Source organism: Antrostomus carolinensis, unplaced genomic scaffold (genome assembly GCF_000700745.2).
Source record: "Antrostomus carolinensis isolate BGI_N321 unplaced genomic scaffold, ASM70074v2 scaffold5623, whole genome shotgun sequence".
Lineage (NCBI taxonomy): Eukaryota > Metazoa > Chordata > Aves > Caprimulgiformes > Caprimulgidae > Antrostomus > Antrostomus carolinensis.
The window spans coordinates 23,884-45,774 of NW_010303049.1; the positions used below are offsets into that span (position 1 = coordinate 23,884).

The window sequence follows — 21,891 nt, forward strand, 5'->3', positions numbered from 1 at the left end:
GAAAAATACAAAATACTACAGATTTGTTTGGACACTATATATTTTTCTTTCAGTTAACTGATACCAGCTGCATCCAACAACCCTTTACTATTTTACCAGTTAACACAAAATGGAACAATGCAAACTTTCATATTCTCTTATTTGATCTGGATAAACTTGAACTTCTGCTGTCATCTCAATTCGATGGATTACAGTCGTCGAATTCATCCTGCAACTATGACATTCTAGAAAGAACCAAAAGTACTACTGAGAAAAGAGCACTGACATTAAAAAGAAATAAAACTGCTGGCTCCGTATCTCCAGTGGATGGGCAAGTAGATACTGTTTGTTCAAACCAGGTCTGTGGGGACAATAGTGCAGCTAGACCTTTGGAAGAAAGCAATGGCATGAAAAGACAGAAAAAAATGAAGAGTTCCAGAAAGATTAGAATGCAGCCATTGGGAAACATTGATGTGAACGTCACCACTGATACAGCTAAACTGCTCTTGTCATGTCTCTTACCATGGGGTGTAGATAAAGAAATAGACAATCTTTGTGTTAGACATTTAGATATCTTGAGGCTTCAGTGTCCTGTTTCTTTTGGACTTGTATCAAATGAAAACCACCTATCACTAATGTTGCCAGGATGGAAATGTACTGATTGTGGTGTGCTAGAAGAACATACCGTAATCAACTTATTTTCAAAAAGAGTGCTTGATTTATCAAACAAGTACCTTGCTTCAACTGAAAAGCAAACTGGAAAGAAGGATGGACCAGAGAATAATGTTTATGGAATAAAGGGATTGGAAGCAGTATTCTTCCTATTTAGCAGAATAGTTTTAATCAACAGGATAATTAACATACCTTCAGCAGTTACAGGTGAAATTGAAAGGTAAGACCCTTTTCATTTTCTTCCTTTATAGTGGCTAAAAAGTGAAAAATATGAAACAGACACTTTTCTTAAATATAGACTTTTGCAATAGAGTTTACATTCTTTCTCTAGACCTGTTTTTATAGGATATTCTCTGAACAAAAGGAGATTGGGGTAAAGTTCTTTATATTTTTCTATTTAGTAGATGTGAAGAGATCCAATAAATTTTTTTCAACAGAACAAGAAATTAAATTATCCAGTTTTGCACCCTGTTTTTCCAGAGATCACTCTTTTTCTTGCAGTTTAAACTAAATAGAATAATGAGGTCTCTTCAGGCACATTTTGAGACGTGCATTAGCACGTTTGTGTTGTTTCAACTTCCACTCCCTGTAAGCAATATAGTTCCTTTACTATAAAACCCTTGGCTCCACAGATAAATAAAACATGAGAGACAGGAACAGTCTGTCCTATTTATGTTATCTAAAGTACAAGCCCCCAGTAATAATGGCAGCTACTGGGAATGAATGCCTCGTCAGACCTTATGCTGTGAGAACCATCCCCAAATAACATTTATGTTACTCAAAACAAATTTATTGACTAAATGCTTTTTCAGCATTAAAGGAAAAATAGCATACTTGACATTATTTGACTAAGCCAAATAGAGCATACTAATTAGGCAATGGATATTGTCCACAGACTTTTGTTATTCAGCAAGCCTAGGTTGGTCTGTATTTAGCATTTTAGGGACAATTGACTTCAGGATTGGTGATGCTATGGCCCAGAGGCAAGAAGGGAGGCCAAAAAATATTGATCCTGATGCTGCAAATATCTGTGCATCTTCCACAAAGCTCTAGGCATTCAGCACATCTCAGGAGATATGCACAATCCTGCAGGACAAACACACATTTCTTAGTTACTTTTACTGCTAATCACATTGCCTACTGGTTCATATTCAACACAAGCTCTTATATGAAAGGTTGTTTCCAGGATTCCAGCTTGAACATTAATTCTTTTCCATGCAATAAAGGACTTTATGCTTGTCTTAGAGTATGTTGGAAATATATTGTGTAATTTAAGTTAGTCATCATACCAAAATCAAACATTTTTCCCCCACACACACACATCCTGGCTTTGGAACATATCGATCATAAAATTAAGTATTAAAGTTGTCACAAGAAAAAAATGCACAATTTTTTTTTTTTTTTTTTTTTTTTGTGAAAAATACACAAGATAATTTAAAGTTTTCTTCAGGAAATGTAAAGCCATAAAAGCTAGCACCTCTTGTAGAAAGAAGTGGGGTTGTTTGGGGTTTTTTGTTGGTGTGGTTTTTTTGGGTTTGTTTGTTTTTGTTGTTTTGGGGTTTTTTTACAAAACGGGACAAAAATTGCTAAAAACTTTGGTTACAAGGAAGTTATGACTTTTATTCAAAGGCTCTGAAATGTTTCATTTGTGATTTTGACATGGTTTGGATTACCTCTTTTTCCAGAGCTGAATAGTATGCACATTTGTAGCTGTCTTGTAGCTAAGTTTTATTTTGGTCCCACTTGTGATACTCTAACATGGACTGTTGCCTCCCAATGGCCTCATCTGGATAAGAGCATTTGAGTTGTATCCATTCAATTATTTTCTTGGACTTTTGTTTTGTTTTCTTTGTGTCTTTTGGGGATTTGGGGGTTTTTTGTGGTGGTGGCGGTTTTTTTTTTTTCCTGAGCTCCATATTTTCCTTTTGAGTTCCTAAGTAGCAAATGCAAGTGCTATGGGTCTGTACAGAGACAACACACAATTCTTTCTCATGGCTGTACTTGCACACTCCTACCTACCTTTGAGGATGTGCCTTCTTTGTTCTTGCTCTCTTACACATTCAGAAAAGAGAGAGCCACAATTTTTCTGTGCTACTGAAGGAGAGTGTGTTCTTTCTTAGGGAACTTTACGAGAACTAGACTGTACTCGCTGCATTTTCATCCACACAGATCTTGGAAGCTTTAGTCACCTGGACATTTTCCTTTTTACTGCTAGTGACAAGAAATTTTATTCTCATTGTGGCTATATCCCATAATAGCACAGAGCTGATATCTTTTCCCCTGCCTTCTAAGAACTATTTCAGAACTTTAGATGTCTGTCATAATTTACTTCTTATTTTTTTCCCCAATAAAGATAACAGCAGTTGAGATACGTAAAGGATTTTGTGCTGTTTCCTAACCTCTGTAAAACTGTAAATGACATCCCACTGCAGTTAAGAACCATCGTCTTCACATGTGCGTGGAACCAATGAGACAATGTTACTGTGTCAGTATTAGTGGGAGAAGTGGATTAGAGCCAGGGGAAGGAATTCCATGCTTCAGACAAGTCTTTTTTAAAAAACAAATCAAAACACAAAAAAACCCCCCAAACCATCTGATTCCATGCATTCTGTACTTTCATGTGATTGTTACCTTTGTAATCTGAATATTATAGGCATAGTTTTGCTATTCGAATATATCTATACTTATTGTATTGCCTCATAAACCATTTATCTGTATACAAAGTTATCTCCCCCTCTCCACCTAGAGAAAAAAACCCCTTTCCTGTGAAATTCCCTTTTTCTCTTACTTCCTCCTCCCTGCCCAGTAATAAGCATAGCTTGAAGATGACTTGGCCTGTTTGCCACAATCTTAGGGTGCAACCTTCATTTCACCTCTTCCTCTTGCAAATAATTGGAGTCTGAATAAACTACTGTAATCTGTGTTCATTCATTGATTAAATATTTTTATATGATTTATCCTTATTCATCACTTACTCTGTATTCAGAGTAAATCCTGGTTCTTTGGCATATCCGATGATTTTGCTGTTATGGGAGAGTGAAAGGAATTTCTTTTTTAGATAAAATACACGTGTATATATACATACTTTTAATCTGGAGAGTTAAAACTGGAAAAATGCATTTGGTCAATTCATAGGCTATTTGGTATACTTGGATGAGGTTACTATTCTCATATATGAGCACAAATTCTGTCTTTGTCAGTATGTGTATATATATGTCTCTGCCTAAACCATGGGTTTGACAGATCATCATTTCCCCAACCAAAAATATTTGGTTGAAAATCTGTTGACTAGTTGCTATCATAAATTTTCAGCTCATGTTTTGGATCAGTGGTTTTCAGGTTATAATATTTCTGTGAACAATTAGCTATTTGATTGGATAAATGAAATTTGTGGAATGTGAAAATAACGAATAGGGAATGATATGCTTTACACATACATTATCAGACCAGAACTAACCTGTTTTGGAGGGTTTTGTTTGTTTGGGGTTTTTTTGGTTTTTTTTTAATCAGTATTTTTAACATAATTTGAACTTTTCATCAAAAAAAGATCATTATCCAAAAAATAATTAACTAAGCAAAACATGGCTTTGGACGAGCTTGGACCTGAGTCTATAAGCTCTTGTTCATAAATGCATTTGTATATCTGTTGGTTTTTTGCAACCTGACCAAGCCTGTAAAAATAAAGGAAACTGCAGTAAAATGTGTCAGATTGTAAAAGTGGGACAGAAACAGCAAGAAGCGAGTAAGAAAATATCTTCAAAGAACTCGTTTTCTCCTGCCTTTTGAGATTTGTATCTGTAAGTTAACGCTGTCAGGATGAAAGCTTTCAGAGTTGTTTAGTTGCAAGTCTTCTGAAATATCATGACTCAGTATTGATTGTAGTGAAATATATTCTTTTTAATTCACACCTAAATACAGTTGGTGCAGAGTCACCATAGTAATGTATTTAAAATTCTTTAAAATACTGCAAGGGTTTGGAGAGGTTTTTCACTTACTTTTCCCTCCCTCCATATCATTTGTCTTCAAGAGTTAGATTGAGTTAGTTAATAACAAAGTACTAAAGCACAGTAGACCCTAGTCTCCTAAACTGTGGCCATCTACCCAAATCCCAAGTATTGCAATAATATTCTAAATTATTTAACACTGAAAAAAGTAAACCTGTAAAAGAAAGCTGCTAGTTACCCTTGGACTTTTTGGTATGTAATAGAAAAAATAGCACAAGTGCTTTGTGAAAATGATATTTTGATTGAGTTCTTCACATACAACTTTGTTTCTTTAATGCAACATAAAAGTTAACTATTATAAGTTTTGAGCCAAATGTAAAGTTCCTGTGTATGGATGATACTTTTCAGAATTTGTGCACGTGTGAATGTTTCAATACCAGGTTGTGGGTGAAAGAATGTGTGTGACTTTGGAATCGAAGCTAAATTGTGGTTAATAGTAGTTGATAACAGAGTATCTACCTTAAGACATAAGATTTTTGTAAGTGTGTTCAGATTTTGTTTAATAGTTTTGTATTCTTTTAGTCCACAGAAATCGGAATCTGTACAGGACAAATGGCGAAATGTAGAAGTGGTAACACCTTCATTCTCCAGGTTTTATGGAGAGTTACCAAGTAGTAAGTAAAAGGAAGAGTGGCAATATTAGCTTTTAAATGTTTTTTACATGTTGGGGTTTGTTTTTGTTTTTGTTTTTTTGCTAAAATACATCATTTAACTTCAGTAATTAAAAAAAAAAAAATCTGTTCTTTAGCTTCGAGCAGGTCTAGTTTGCAAAGACAGAAACTGAATTATTCTGTTTTCTTTTGTGAATATCACAAAAGCCTGTAAACAAAATGTTGATTGTTAAGTAATACTGGAATCAAGGATATTTTTTCTGTGATGGCAAAACATTCAGCTGAGTTTCTAAAGACATTTTCTATCAATCTGAAAACCAGAAATGTAGTAAGACATACACCATCATCTTCCCCCTCCCCCATTTCCCTCATCACCAATACATGCCTGCCCAATAATATATAAAGCCCTTCAAGCGAACTGTTGCCTTAGTAATATAAGAGTAATCTTGACTGTTTAATAATGCCCTTAGACTTTTAGGGCAGAATATACTAATCTCTTCACATTAATGTCCCATAGGCAGTTGTTCGCCAATCTTGGCTTTGCAAGCTAGTCTAAGCTTATTTTTACAGTATGCAACTAATCAAAGAATGTTTAAGTAGAAACCTAAACAGAATATAGGTATTTGACAGTATACATTACTTAACAAATCTGATGTTCCTGTTATAGACTTAAATCCTGTCTAGACTGATAATACAGATTCTTTCAAATTACATCTTAGCCCTCTGCTATGTAAGTAAGCCTTAATATCCCCATCTAAAACCAGTTTTAATGTACCTTTCATTCTCTGACTCTTATATGTGACATAACTGTAGAACTTGTGATGACAGCAGAAATGCCTGTTTGAAGAAAGAAATGGAATATAAAATCAAGAGAAAACAAAATAAGTAGATGAAAAGCAGGGAAATGGTGTAGAGATTGCTAAAATATTTGTGGACAGTAAAACTACTTTTAGTTTTACTGAGTGACCTAAAACTTCAGGATATTTTAGCAATCTAACTCGTATCCCATATCTCCTAGTTCACACAGTTGTTTGGATTTGCAAATTAAAATCTTGGATCTGAGACTTGTAGATCTCAGACACTTTAGGAATAACCATTTCTTTAGCATCAAGGGCACACTGGACAGCAGAATGGGCAATGTTAAATCTTGAATCTACTGATGTTTCTGGACTTCCTGTATATATTTACATGTGTGCAAAGAGATGGGAACAAAACCAAATTTACAAAGGAGTCTTTAATGCTTTTTTGCTTATATGGACATGAAACCAAAGTACTGCAACAGAGGATGAGGCTAGGTGATGGGTACCATATTGGCTACATTATTCTTGATCAATGAGGACACTTCTGAAAGGCTTTTTAGTGTTTAGACTAGAGTAGTCTCAGGGTAGCTCTTGAGTCAATAAGAAATATGAAAGGTATTAATTCAAATCAGTATTGTTGGAGTCTTTCCTCACATCCAAGATTTTGGAAAACTCATTCTATCCCACAGTGTTTCCCTATAGGGGTACTCAACTACAAACTCCATGGGTTCATGCTAAAGAAATTAGTTGCAAACTGGGGGGAAGGTCTGAAATAACAACATTGACCTTTGACACAGCAAAGTTACCAAAATGTTCCAAAATGTTAGGGGAAAAAAAGCAAAATTCATCCTGATATATGTAAAGAAATCGCATACCATTCAAATTAAAAGATGAGATGTTTACCTTTGTATGATCAATTCTGCCGCTCTCATTTTGTCATATCTTTTTGTATATTTATATTTATGGTTGCTACTTACAACTCAGTTTCTTATTCCCAAGGCTTTATATGGTACTAGCAATCAGAGATTCTTGTGTGGACTCAAAGGATCATACAACCCATTTACCCGACTTGTATGTCTGGCAACAAACATTGTAGGAAAGTACTGAGAGGTCACATTTGTCTATTGAAGCCCAAATGAGGAAGGAGTGGGCTAAACCTGCAGAGAATAAATGTTCAAACAATATATTGCCTGAACACTTCGTGCTTATTGCATCAGATGAAAGCATAATCTAAATTACGCTTTTGCAGATCTTTTCAGGTTTATTGCTGAAGTGAAAACTTGAAAATGTTAAATTTTATCTTTCAATTTTTGTACTTCTATGTATAGTGTCAGTACATAAATTATGTTTTTCAGGTAAAAGCAGATATCATGCCCTGGATTTTGGGAGTGTTTCTTTGCTGAAACTCATTTGTTGTTGGAGAGAACAATCTATAAAGGTAAGAAATAGCCTGTGTCAGTTGTTGCAATGTAACCCTTAAGTAACATTGGCTGTAATTTAGTATTTGGCATCTGTAATGTGACATAATAGTTATGGATTTATAGTGAAATTATTACATAAACCATGCCATTCAGATCTATGGAAAACAGAGGATTATTTCAGTATGAGGTATGCTGTTTATGAAACTATTTTGCCTTAAAGTATGTGTTTAAACATGGGAAAGTAACTGTCCTACTACTCTTTAATCTAGGTGATCTTGTTCATAGCATGTGTTTAGAAAGTGAGTTACCTGTTCGCTATCAACTAGATATAACTTACTTTACAAAAACTATTTTACACTCCAGAAAAATAAAGGCCAAAATAAGGGCAGTGTCATATACCAATGTGTTATTATAGAAAAAACAGGAAATACCTTCTTAAAGGGATAAATAATTAATCTAAAATCCTTACTTATTAGAACACTTTTCAAGAATGACTTAGAAAAGTAAATTATGGGTTCCCAGATCAGATGAAACTCACACCTATTGTTAGTGAGGAATCTGATGTCTTGAAAGATAAATTGCTGTTTCTTGAGAGTTGACAGGTAACTGTGGAATAGTCTGAACAGTGAAATCTAGGGACTGTTTTTCATTTTGGAAATACACATTTAAATAAAGTTGTGTGGTTGCTTGAGTGAGTTAATGTTCAGGAGTACAGAACTCAAGACAGTATACTATGACCTCAAGGGCTTTTACTCCAGAAAAGGGAAATACCTGTTACAAGTTTATTTTATGATGTTACTTTTAAAATTGAATACAACTCTGTGCTGCATTTCAAGTGCAAAGAATATTTTCCAGAGCTGAGGTGTGCAGGGGTACTGCAGTGATAGTCCCCTGTCCTATTAGACAGACAGTAATAGTTTCTGCAAATACTCACATTCAAACGAATTCAGTGTTTTACCTTGAGTGTACCACTTGTTTATTATATCCCCACTGTCTGTGCATCTTCCATTTTATTTCAGTATTCTTCTTCCCTCACAAACTGTCTCCCTCTTTACAGTGAGATTTTTTTTTCTTTTTTGAAACCTTTTAATAATAATATTTAAAAAAAATTATTTAAGGACCTAAATTTCAATAGCTGCAATTGTCATGTGAAATCCATACAATCTATTGCTGACCTGGTCAGATACTGAAACTCTTTATAGAATAGAGATTCATAGCCATGAAACTTGTATTTGTAGCATAGCTGATTATGTGAGACTTACGTATTTATATTTTCCAGTTAATTTAGTGACTGATCATTTTATACAATGATAATGGTCTTATCTAACATAGGAGGTTAGCGTGCAGGAAGATAAGGTGTGGAGTAAGCTGCCTTATACTTTTTTTCATCTGAAAAGACTTTAAATTTAAGACACTGAAATTGTCAAGTATTGCAAATACCATGCTATCAATGTTTCTCAAGTTTTAACATTATTGAGACACAGCTTTGGAGTTGCAGTAAGCTTTGTTAACTGCTTTGTGGTGCAGATTGAGTTGTTTGCAGCCAAACTGCTGTAAACATTTTGACTTTCAAAATAATTTATGATATAGGCGATAGGTGTGGGTATTCAGCAATCAATGATTTATACAAAATTACAGGATTTCTTGATAGTAGGGTGGCTTTGTTAAACCTTTTTTTATACAAACACAGATTTATGGCCAGTTTAGTAATCCTGAGGAGTCTGATTAAGCACTCATGTACATTTACCTAAAATATCAGTAGTTACCCTGCTTTTAAAAACTTTTTTGTTATCTTCAGTGAAGGATACTGACTCTCAGACATGACCCAAAGGACTTACCATTTATTGATTCCTCATCTCCTTACAGTACTGTAACAGATTCTGTGCAAACAAGGAAAATGAAAAAAATCTGCTGCAAGTGATTGATCCAGGGGTCTACTGACTTGTTGAAGTTGAAGGGCTGAGGGAGGCCTCTTTCTGTCTTACATTTTAAAAATTGGGATATTTAAAAAATATTTTTCTGAGGTTTTTTTTTTCCTCAGATGATTTTAAAGAAAATGGAAATGAACACATATATTGGTAGCCAACAAGATAGCTGCTGTATATATAATCCAGAAGGACACCAAAGATGAAGTGGAAACTATCAGAGAAAATGAAAGGTGCTCACATAGATTTGTTTTGTGTTAGAAGCAGGCAAAGCTTCTGGAGATTTTTAAACCTGGTGATAATGATAGATAAGATATATGAGTTCTTAGGGAAGACACAGTGAGAGGACAAAACTAAGCATGTGAAACCACATAGAGCTCTGTGGAAATGCAGATTCAACAAAGTGATAGACAAGCAGCACGCATAGACATACAGGTGCCTGTACAGTATTATGGTGTGCTATTTGCACATAGTTTTTTATTTTGTTTTAAGATGTTAGAAGAAATTGCGAATGCTGCCTGGCTGGCATACACAGCAATGGTACAGGTAATGAATATCTGATCCAGATTAGGGACAGGTTCTTAGCAGATCAGCACCATGGTGATAAAAACACATAATGTGTGCAATTCTTTTGTGCACCTCTATAAGAAATTATTTTTTCCAAAAATTTTCCCAGGACAATGACAACATGTCTGTGTTTTCTTCTCTTCATTATTGCAGATATATTGTAGGAGTCTGCTGTAAAGTCAGGATCTGTAATCCCCAAAGCTCAGGGTTGTATGGATGTGAGGAATTGGAAACTGCCTTTGGTTTCCCCTGTAAAATAAAGTGCTATTATAACGAGATGAAGGTTTGTGCTATGTCAAAACACATAGGGCTGGGTTCACTTGCTGTGAACTTTCACACTGCGAACCTGACTATAGTACGCTTGTCTACAATAAAGGATTTTGTCACAAAGGACATCTACAGCCTTTGTTCTGCTTAATGATTTGAATTTACAAGGGCAGCTAGAAATGTGATTGAGAACAGCCCACAAGTTCACTGTACTTGATTAGTGAGATGAAACTCTCTCTGCCAGGCAGTTTGAAGGAGTATGCATATCAACTTCAGTTCAAACTAAACTTAAATAATTTTAACAGCTTGTTTATAATAGAATATAAGTATAAAATGTTTATAATATAAACATTATTAATTTTTAACATTCAAATTAATTTCATATTTAAGTTGAGGTGGAGTACACTGTCCTGGAAACTTTAGATTCTATCTGTCTTTCAGGAAATTTCTTGTACTTGAGAATGAATACCTTTCTGGGGGCAAAAATTGTATTTCTTTTCTGAAGGAAATACCAAATGAAGAGAAGGTATGCATGCTGCCATTCTGCACCATGCTGAAATTTAGACTAAGTAAGAATTGCAAAAGTTTGAGTCCATTGTGTAAGGTCTTCATGTGTTTTGTAAATGTCTTAGGTCTTTAAACTGTCTCAGTTCTCCAGGGGCTTCTGTGCTAAAGAGAAGGAAAGTAATAACTCTATTGTGCAGTCTCCACACTGCATTGTCTAAACACCCATATGTGGTGCATCAGCTGTTGCAAGTGCTATTTATAGGCTGTTCATAATTCCAGCAGATGTTCCTTTTGGATCAGAGGTGTTTGAGGAATGACATTTCTGTTTGTATTATACAAAAAATACAGTATTATCATGTTTGAACTAGAAGAACAGAGGATTACCACTCATAGCAAAACATTCTTTAAGCTTTTCAGAGAGAGACTAGACACGAAAAATTATTTAAAAAGTCAAAATACAAGGACCTTATTCAGTCTATGAATTATTTTTGTACACATCATAAAAAAAAAAAAAGGTATGTCTTATTAGCTGTTACCTCCTTGTGTTTCACTAAAATATATTGTCATGACCCCTTGAAATCAAGGAGACAATAGATGACTGATTCTGGTTTTGAGATTAAAGAAAATGAATGTTTAATTAGTGAGAAGCAGCCATGATTGACATTTTGCACTGGTTTATTGCTATCCAGTTAACATTTATTTCTCAATGTGTTTGTAGAGACATGATTATCACTGTCTGAAAGATACAAGTGTTGATTTTTTTTCTAATGACATTCGCTGGAACAATCTTAATTTTGTAGTATTTATTTAAAATTGTCAAATGCTTTGATAAATAATTGAAGTAATGATATCATCCAGTAATAATTTGCATTTATGACAGATTATTGAGGCAATGCAAGCAGTGCTGCTGGCAGAAGTTCAAAGGACTATGAATACCTTGAGAAAGACAGCAATCTGCAGAGAGCCATTGGCCATAGTAGAGAATGGAAAAGGTAAGTTGAGGACACTGTCAAAGAGTGAGGAGAGGGATTTGCAATACATTAAAAATGTTTCTTTACCATGTAGGTGGAAAATATATTGGTATATTCTTTTAGAAGAACTTTCTCTGGTGCTAAGAACAAGTTATGAATATGAGTTCATAATACATTATTTCTTGTAAGACAAGCCAAATGGCCTATTTCTGACCTTATCAGGCTATGAGTTTTCTCATATGATTGTCAAGGAGTTAAAGGACTTTCACACTCTCTTAACATCTCAGAGCATTAAAGAAGAAAAGGTAAAGTTTCTGCTTGTCTGAGAGTTCTGGTATCGTAAATATATTTACAAATAAAGGAAGCACTGTGTTTGAAATAGAATCAGTAAATCATATTGAAAAGAAGTTTTACAATTTTTTTATTTTCAGTGACATCAGAACATATACAGCACTAAAAATTAATTGCTTAAATTTTATAAGTTCATAATGTAATACAGAATATTTTATTTTTCTTTTTAGAAATAACGTCCCTGCAAGGAGATATCAAATGCATTTTACAATTAGATAATTTCATTTTACAAGAACCTTACTCTTTGTAACCTTACAATGGTACTAATGTTTATAGTTAAAAAAGATTGAACCTGAATTTATGTTATGAAGTTATACTCATTTTTTTTAGCCCATTAGCTGAGTCTTAAAATTAGGTGACCTAAATTTTAGATCCAATCTTATTAATGAGCCTTCTCTTCAGAAACTAATTCATAATCTCATTGAGTGTGTGTGTCTGTCATGAAGATTTGTTACCAATCTGCTTGTTCCAGAACACTAAAAATGATCAGTGATACTTGCTTCAGGCCATGAAACAAAATGATGTCTCTATAATTTGGACGTTGGAATATAGTGAAACTCCAACATTTTGAGTATTTGTCATAAATAAGCTTATACTCATTTACACTGAAGATTGCTTTGAATCATTTTGGTTTTATGTGTTTTGGGACATGATGCATTGTAACTAAAACATCCTCAGCTGTAAAGTTCATATATAGGTTTTCAGGGTGTATTTCAATGTGGTGTTTTGACACGTGCAACAACAAAAGTGAAACTAACTGGAAGTTGCAAGTGCAGATATCTGCAAACTCCAGATGTGTTTAGGTCTTTGAATTCGTTTCAAAACCTTCTATACTAGATGGAAAAACATTTCTCTTATGTAAAGAGTTCTAGAATGATTACAAGAGTCTACTAGTCAACTGTTGTTTAATCCTAATATTTATATGCATTTATACTGACTAGGACTTTTTTATTCTTTGTGGTCTGAACTGCATATGTATAGTCTGTAAAGCAGAGCTGATATTTTGACATACCATTGTTCAGCAATTTAATGTATTCTGGAACAGGCAGAAAACATACAGAAAGACTAGGAAAGAGATGTTAACACTGTTAGTATTTAATATCATGTTAGCTTTCTTTTTGTTCTCATTCCCATTCACATTTCAGCTTGTTGCATTATTTATCACAGTATATAAATAGCACAAATACTCTTATTTTGTTTTGTATGGTTTTTCTAATAGGCACTGAAAAACTTGTTGGGTTTATGCAGAATTGAGCAAATTTTTTGTTACTTTTAATAAGTTAAAAACTATTTGTGACATGTAATGATATGCAGAAATTATTAAAAACCCCTTCAGGAGTAAGGCCACAACCAGTGTAATTACTAAGACAAGTAATTCTATCTGGTTGTAGTCACTCATCTGATAGATATTTAGTCTTACTAAATACCCTGTATTTCTGGATTGTACAGTAGCTGTCATCTTGTGCAACATCAAGGTAAAGGTTAAATATTGTTTCAGGTTTTTCAGTTGTAATTCAAGATTGGGATCATGCACTCTGACCCAAAGTAAAAGTACCTGAATCTTGGCTGCCATCAGCATTGTATTGCATTGCATTTTTGTTTAATTGGGATTAATAGATTTGATCTGGAGTTATTTAACCTTGTTTAACTCAACAAATTTGCACTGAGGTCAATAGAAATTTTCTTCAAAAAGACAAACAGAACTTTCAGGATTTGACCTTCAGATTTATTATCTTTAACATTTGTACTATTTTATATAGTTGTTTTTTCAGAAAGCTCCTTACTCCTTAGGAAGCTTCTGCATCCTTACTTTCATGGTTAGGGGGGATAGCATTTAGACAACAGCTTCACTTGCTGACTGATTTAAAATGCCATATTTTTCTCTGTGGTTCAATACAGATAGAATTGTTTGTTAATTGATTAAAAAACAAACAAACAATAAATCATAAGATACTTCTCTAGAAACAAAGATAAGGAATTAAAAAAAGCTATTCATGTAAAGCATGCCAGAAAAAGGGTTAACTGTATTCTGTCCTAGCACATTCTCCTATTGTTGCTAAAAGTAAATATAAATGCAAACAGTTGCAATTCTTTATGTTAATGTCAGAGATAATAATTTTGGACCTGTTCCAAACACATTGATAGCAATCTTAGCATTGATTTCTGCAAGCTTTACTTCAGTTCTTCAAGGAAGCTGAGATCTTCCCTAATTTTTTTACATTCATCATAATTCTGAAAAAGTGCATTGCACTTTATTGCTTCTTACCGTTTCCTAAGCATTTCCCGATGATCTCAGGTTAATGGTACTACTTAACAGGTTGTCAATGTGTTATTGTTTTCCACTGCCACATGAATCAGAGGTAGTGATTTAAAAATCTTGAGAATCTATCTTATTTGTGTAAACTAAGAGGAACTAAGTTTGCTGGTATGCTTCATTCATTTTTCATTTGTAGTATTTGATCTTACAACATACATACCTATTCCATATCCCAGCCATGTGCAGAACTTCTTTGATCAGAGGAAAAATGGCGATATACCACTGTTCTCATTCAATAACCCAAAGAAATTGGGTAGTCCCTCCTGTAGTTGATTTGAACTCCTTGTCTTCCTCAACAGTAATTCATTGCTTATCCTCAAGGCATTCTACAGTGAGTCATCTAGAGACATTTTTTCACTTTTCATTGACATCTCAAAATATTTGCAAGGGTAAGAGTTTGAAATTAGATTCCCTCACCTCCAGGTGTGTGTTGTGTGTAGGACTTGTGATGTCCTTTTAGCTACTGCACTGAAGGAGTTTCCTTTGTGCCATGCCTATTTCTTCCAGTGCATAGGGAGCCAAAACTGTCTGATCAAAAAAAAACATTGGTGCATGCAAGTTCTTCTGGAATTGCATGCCTCAGTTTTTTGTAAAATGTGAAGAACTATATTCATTTACCTTTTAGGAAAATTATGAGGATAAATATAAAGTTCTTTATGCTCAGATATTAAATTGAGGAACTAATATATGTGATATTTCAGGAGTGCCAAACACTGGAAATGTGAAAGGAAAACATAAAGTAAAGGCTTTTTTCCTAATACAGAATGTTATTTTAACTGCCTCTTAGATTTGTGAAAAATTTAAATGTGAAAAATCACACCAGTAAGACTAGCTTGCAATAAATTCTGGTTTGCACTGAAAAATTCCTAATTTAAGAAACTACTAATGATTCAAGCTTTTAAGTATATTTGAAAGCTATTAGCTATAACCTCATCTTTTGTATGTGGTTTTGAAGCTCTTTAAACTATTCAATTAAATAAATTGGTTCTTGCAGGAAAAAAGCTTCTGCTGATAAATACCGGAGTGAAATTAATGGTGGCAATTGAATTCCATAGGTTAGTGTAAAGAATTGTCAGACTTATCTAGAATATAACAATATGTTTTGTTAAAATGAGGAATCCATTCTGTAATGGTAAATCAATGAAAGGCAGGATATAACAGCTTCTGTTCACTAGAAAAGTGTAGTGACCTGCAGCAGAGGGTTTCAAACACTTCTATTGTCTGGGTTTTAGAAATCTGTCCAGTTGCAGACAACTTTTTTTTTATGTCAACTCTTAGGAAGTCATTCTGTGTCAGTGTCTTTCAAGCAAATGAATTTTCTTGCCTGCCTGGAAAGTCTTAAGGTTTTGTCAAGGAAGAGCAGATAAGGAGAAGGGTGGTTCTGTCTCTGTGTTTTCTTTCATATTGTCACCTTGTTGTAACCTACTGCCTTTTCATATTTGTCCACATACACATTCTGACCCTGTATTTAAACAAAAACAAACAAACAAAAAAAAGATGACCCAAAAGACAACCTTGACTCTGAGTGCTGGTCTGTTTGGACCACTGATATCACAAAGATTACACAGGTTTTCAATGAAAACTTATCCTTGGCTGCCTGATTGCTGGGGAAATAACTTTTACATTTCCCTAACTCTGTTAGATTCAAGTGTGGAATTGGGCTTGTGACGTATGTAATGTATTCAATATTTGAAACTTGCCTTACGCTGAAAGTTGTCAATGCAGCTCTTGGGAAATCTCTCTTCTCTTGTGGATTGGCTACTTGTACAGTCAGGGATTAAGTCAGTGGTTGTGGTGAGGAACTCATGGGATGATTTCTGATAAACAAAAGAAAAGGCTAAAGAGAAGAGGAGAATGGGCATACAAAGGAACTGGAAATAAAAAGAAAAAAAATCTAGGAAAATGGAGAAGAAAAAAATTATAATAGAAGTATGGCAATGTAAACATGAACAAAAGGTTACCAGTTTTCCAATGGAAATCACAACGAGGAAACTGGTTGCTGATTAAAAGAATTCCAGAATAGAAGTTGATCCCATTTCTGGTATGATAAAGGTTATTGAGATTAGTTGGAGCTAGAAAATGAGGAAATGTTGGCAGTGTGCATAATCTTTTGATTGAAAGAAATTGAAGAGATATCATTAAATGCACAAGCAGCTAAGAATCCATGTGTCCCAGCAGCACTGATTTTGAAGAGTGTAAGAAAAAATGCTCCCTTTTTAGCAAATTCAAATCACATGAAAGAAAAAAGACTATTCAGTTGTCTGGAAGAAAACCAAAGAGAATAAGAAGCATCATTCATAATGACAGATATCCTAAAGGAAGGCAAGTGAAGGATTTCTGTTAGTTTTTAGACTGTATTTGTTAAACTCACAAATGTTACTGATTTATATATATATGCATATATTGGAATGAACCAAAGGTGATTTACCCTTTGCAGGCTGTTTAAAGATTTTATTGCTTTAGAGGAACCAATAGTACTTCCTGCTGCTTTCTCAGACTCGTTCAGTTTTTTAGGAGTGTTGAGTACCTTCAGTTTGGCATATGAAGATCTAGAGTAGGTCTCCAGAGTTTGTTTCCACTATCCAAAAAGTAAGTGCAACAGTGAGAGCTGATCTGGTTAGGTCAAAGAAGATTCCTATTCATATAAGTTGAAATCTGATTCAGGTCACTGTTCATGAGATAAGCATAGATTTTGGTAAAAATGAGTGAGAATGTTGACACGAAGAAATCTTTGTTTCAAGAATTCTTTTCATACATGAATCCTCCAAAATGTACAAACTGAAATGTCCTTCTCAGCCTCTCAGTATCTGTGATTAAAACATGTAGTATTTCAAATGAAACTGATCAAAACTGTCCCTCTTCCTGTGTAGTCTCTCTGTGCTTTGAAGTATTTCCAAACTTCAGTTTTAGAGCAATGTCTGGACCAAACAGTACAATCATTTTCTTGCAGTTTTTGCTTTTCAACTGGTCTGACTTTTGGCTTCAGATATCTTCCTATTTGGCATCTCTCATATTTTTTTCAGTTTAACCTTCTCCTGTTGCATGTTACATCTTCCACCTGGATTTTTCCAGGCTGTTTTATTCCATTACACTCCCATCTTCCACTTCCTATTTTTCCTGAGCAACAAGAATATTAAAAATTATCTGCAAAATTAAATTTTCTTTTTTGTCTACTGTGTTCTTTCTATTAGTGCAAACATTTCATCCAATAAAAACAAAGTTTTTTTTAGGTGGAACTCAAGTTTTGTGCTCTTGGACAAGTTCATGCACATAACAAAATTAAACTATTAGACTTCAGATTGCTTTAAAAAATTATTTGGCAAGCCACTTCTGTGTGTGTGTGTGCATTAGCAATAAGCAGTACAAGAAATGATTGTACAATCAACATTTCATCACTATTAATGAGAATTAGATTAATCCATAATCTCATTTTAATCCGTGAAACAGCAAACCAATTAATCTAGCATTTGTTTGATGAATGGACTTTGAGTATAAGATGGTGACAGCAGTAGCTTTCCTCTGTACTGAATATGCATTAAAAATGTGTATTATATTCTAGTTTCACATTACAAATATTTCCAGTAAAAGAATACAAATCAATGTTATATTTTAGCATCTAACTTGTGGTTTAACTATACCACTGTATCATGTCCTATATATTCAATTAAAACTGTATTTTGATCCAGTAGTCTTTAATATTAGTGGTCAAGTACTAAAGGAAGTAAGCTTAAAGACTCATTCTAGAACTACAGCTTATTTCATTCCATGCGTCATATATTTTACCAGAGAACTCCTTAATGTAGCAGAAATCAGATTTGGTGTGTATTTTTACACAAAATCAAATTGTACAGGCGCCACCTCAGACTCCTCCAAAACATTAGGAAGGATAGGATTCACTGGTCAGGGAGGCAGTGAGGATGACTTGTATTCTAAATTCAAATGCACAGTATAGTTTGGACAATTTTTTCTGTGTGCTTTTTTCAGTGTTTACTGAATGGGAAGAATCTCTAATATACCTTCTGTTTAGATCTTTAAAGACTTTTTTGGACTGTTAATACAGACGTATAAAATTATCATTGGTTCATCTTTAGTCCCTGCTGTTTATTTAGAAGTTCATTTGGTACAGGCAAAGTCCAACACAAATCTTTAAAAGATTTGAAACCTGGTTCTGAGTTGGAGCTTCAAAATAACAAGTGAAGGAACTGCAAGTACTCCATGCTTAAAGCACTGTCCCCAGCTTCTTTGGAGCAAGCCTAGTCTTTCCTGTCTTCTACTGTTTTTTGGGGTGGTTTTTTGGTTTGTTTTTTAGTTTTTTGTTTGTTTTTTTTTCCTTGGTGGGTTGTTTTTTGTTTTTTTCGAAGAGACATTCCTTGTCACATCTTGCTTCTTTATTCTGAAAGTCTCCTTGCCTATACTGTTAGTCAAACAGTGTTCAGACTTGCTAATAGCATATAATTTGTAATCCTTATAGTTTGGTTGGAATCCTGCTTTTTAATGACTAATTTATTATACAGAGCCATGTGTCAAATAAGCTTCGCGATGTTCCCTTAGAGCTGAAAGAGATGTAAACATACCATGGGAAATATCTGTGTAAGTTACAATGTAATGTTTTAATTTCTTGTGTGTCATCGTCCTTTTCATCAAACTGTGTTTGTATAACATGAGTCTTAATTTCATCCAAAAAGGTAGAGAGAGCTAAACTTATTGTTTTTCCCCCTGGTTAGGTTATGTTTTGAATTTTGTCCTTCTACTATTTTAACTGAGCAATACTTAGAATCTTGAACTGCTCAGATTCTCTCCTGTCCATTGTTCACACTGTTAAGTAACTCAGGCCTTAATGGTATTTCCCTGCTTCACTCTTTATTTGTCCCCACTCACCCAGCTTCTGTAAAAGCTTGTGAATAAAACAGCAAAGAAAATACCTCTAGTTCTAGGTGTGACGCTTGCTCTAGAATTTGTTGTGTTAATAATTCTTGCAAACCTGGAGACTTACTATTATGGGTCTCTTATGAGAAGCAGACTGAGTGGTGGGGGGAAAGTACTTCTAAATGTAGTCCATTATTAGTACTGAAACTTAGCTAATAGCCATACTGCAGAACAATATCAAATTAACTTGCTTATATTTATAATAATACTGCATTTAGAATTTTTCTGGACTGTGCTGATGTTCTGTAATCTCCAGCCTCCTGATCCTATTTTTATTAATTTCTTCCTATAAAATTTATTTGCTGTTCAGTGTTCATGTACAGTGTTATGGGTACATGAAGGTCAGGAAAGACTTAAATAGGTCCTATCCTAGAAGGACTGGAGAGCTGTATGCTTTTCTGAGAAAGGAGTGGTTCAGAGTAGGATGGATAAAGGGGATGATCCCCAGGTAAAAGAGTTTTCTTCCTTATATTATGTGATTAAGCTGCTGCCTTGCTTGAAAAATGTTTGCAAGAGTTTGGCAGTATTTTTTTTTTTTTTTGGCTCTGTTGTCTGGCTTTTGCTTATTGTGGGGAATAAAATCTTGCTGAGAGGTTTTGATTGCAGTTAGCTATGGCTTGTATTGTCCTGGGCTGTTGGGAAGCCAGACCAATCTACAGTGTGCTGTTAACTATTTTTCCCAAGTTTTGGTTAGTCTTCTCTTAAGTGACTGGAATAGCATTTGTTTAATTTCTTTTTTTGAGTATATGTGAAGCAAGTGACTACCTAACTCCTAATTTAGAATCTTCTATTTTTGAATCTTTTAGAAGATACAGAATTGGTTCCTGAACCTAGTCTGTAACTGTATTTGAAATGTTTCTGTCCTTGAATTTCAGAATATCTGACTCCCCTAACTTATAGGAAAGGAAATTACAAAATTAAGTCAACTCAAATAATGAACTAAACAGTAGTACAATAATTATCTGGCAGTAAGACAAGTTAAATGCTTTAATAATGTTTGTTTAAAAAAAAAAAAATCCCCGCAGAAAGAGAGAAATTACTTCAAACTACTGCTAATAGTTTTCAGTAAGATGGAAATTTTCTATTATACGTTTTGTGAAAAACACACTGAAAGGTAGAACTACTTTATTTACACAAGTCTTCGTTATTAGTATCAAAGTTGAGCTCACTCACCCAGCAAAGCACCACAACTGAACAGCGCTTGCCTCTAATAATGAGAGCAAGATATATGCCTCAGCAAACAAAAATTTAAATAACTTAAAAGAAGCTATCAAGCTTATCAAGCAAATATTGAACCAGTTGGAGATACATATATATTCATTACTGTGTGGAACATATATCAACAGAACTGTTAAATTTTAGGGTGGAGAATGTTCATCTGTGTGCACTTCTGCACCTTCACACACTTTTAGTAGTTTTAGTACATCCATTTGTATTTCATGACTCTTATGTAATTCCGAATCTATTTTACTTTTTATATAAAAATGAGCTCACTGTTGTTTCAAAGCAGGTAAACATTATTAATAGAAGTTGTATTTTATATTTGGATGGTACATAGAACTAATCAGAACAAGATGACTTCCAAATTCTAATATAATAAGTATATTGTCCAGTATTTTCTCCTCTCATGGCTGGTTCATATTGAGTGTTTCAGCATATGCTTTGTTTTAAGGCCTAAAATTAGATCCATCAAGTATCCTATCTTGCTTCAGCTTTATATTTTAGTTCTTCAGTTTTAATAAAGGTGGCAATTCAAATGTTAATGAATGCAGAAACCTTTCCAGTACATCTGAGGGAAATTTTTCTCAAATTCAAAGTGTATCAGCAGAAGATATTTTTTCTCCCCTACTCTTGGAAAAATTCAACTTGTATCACACTTAAGATACCTATCACTAATTCCCTAAAGATCAGGGGCCTGTATTGTTCTGATATGATGGATGCTAGTCACATCACCTGCTGCACTACTAGAAGATGCTCAGATAGCCTAGTGAAGAGGGTGAAGTAGGAACCTGAACCCAGGAGGTATTTTCTGTAGAATAATTAATAGCTGGTCCATGTATTCTTTCATTCTCTACCACCCTTATATCAGAATAGGTTTTGGATTTCCTTTTTCCTTTTCTTTTTCCCTTAGGCTCCAGCAGTAAATTTTAAAAGAAAGAAACAAATTATATCTGACATAAGTATAGCATGCCTGCTCAGTTATATGTACTGATCATGTTCTATTGCTAAATTTTCTGTTTCTTTTGGAAATGGAGTGCTGTTGGGGTTTTGCATCTCGCCAGACTGGAGAGTTTAATGCTGAGAATGGACATAAATCGTTGTCCTGATTGCAAAGACAATTTTTTTGTTTGTTTGTTTGTTATGTAAGTTAAGGAGGCACTGGTTTTAATTTGTGTTTTCAGGAAAGAGTAGCACTTCTTATATAAATTAGAAAGCTCTTTCAAACAGGTGTGTCCTAGATAGTCTTAGCAGATTAAGACCATCCTCAACCCACAGGAAAGAATGAATTATTTAATTAGTATGTGCCTCTTGGAAGGTTCAAAAGGAGCCCCTTTCACTAGTCACCATTGTTA

At 34.2% G+C, this 21,891-nt stretch overlaps 1 protein-coding gene across 1 annotated transcript in view; it reads left to right on the forward strand.

Moving 5' to 3' along the window:
- Positions 1-21,891, forward strand: part of LOC104521840 (WD repeat-containing protein 72-like) — a gene marked incomplete at its 5' end in the record, with an annotated part of 71,554 nt that overhangs the window by 19,139 nt on the left and 30,524 nt on the right. Inside the window, 4 exons of the mRNA XM_010163958.1 lie at positions 54-871; positions 5,178-5,269; positions 7,422-7,504; positions 11,634-11,745. Of these exons, the coding sequence (XP_010162260.1) occupies positions 54-871; positions 5,178-5,269; positions 7,422-7,504; positions 11,634-11,745 (1,105 nt within the window). The remainder of the gene's footprint in view (positions 1-53; positions 872-5,177; positions 5,270-7,421; positions 7,505-11,633; positions 11,746-21,891) is intronic.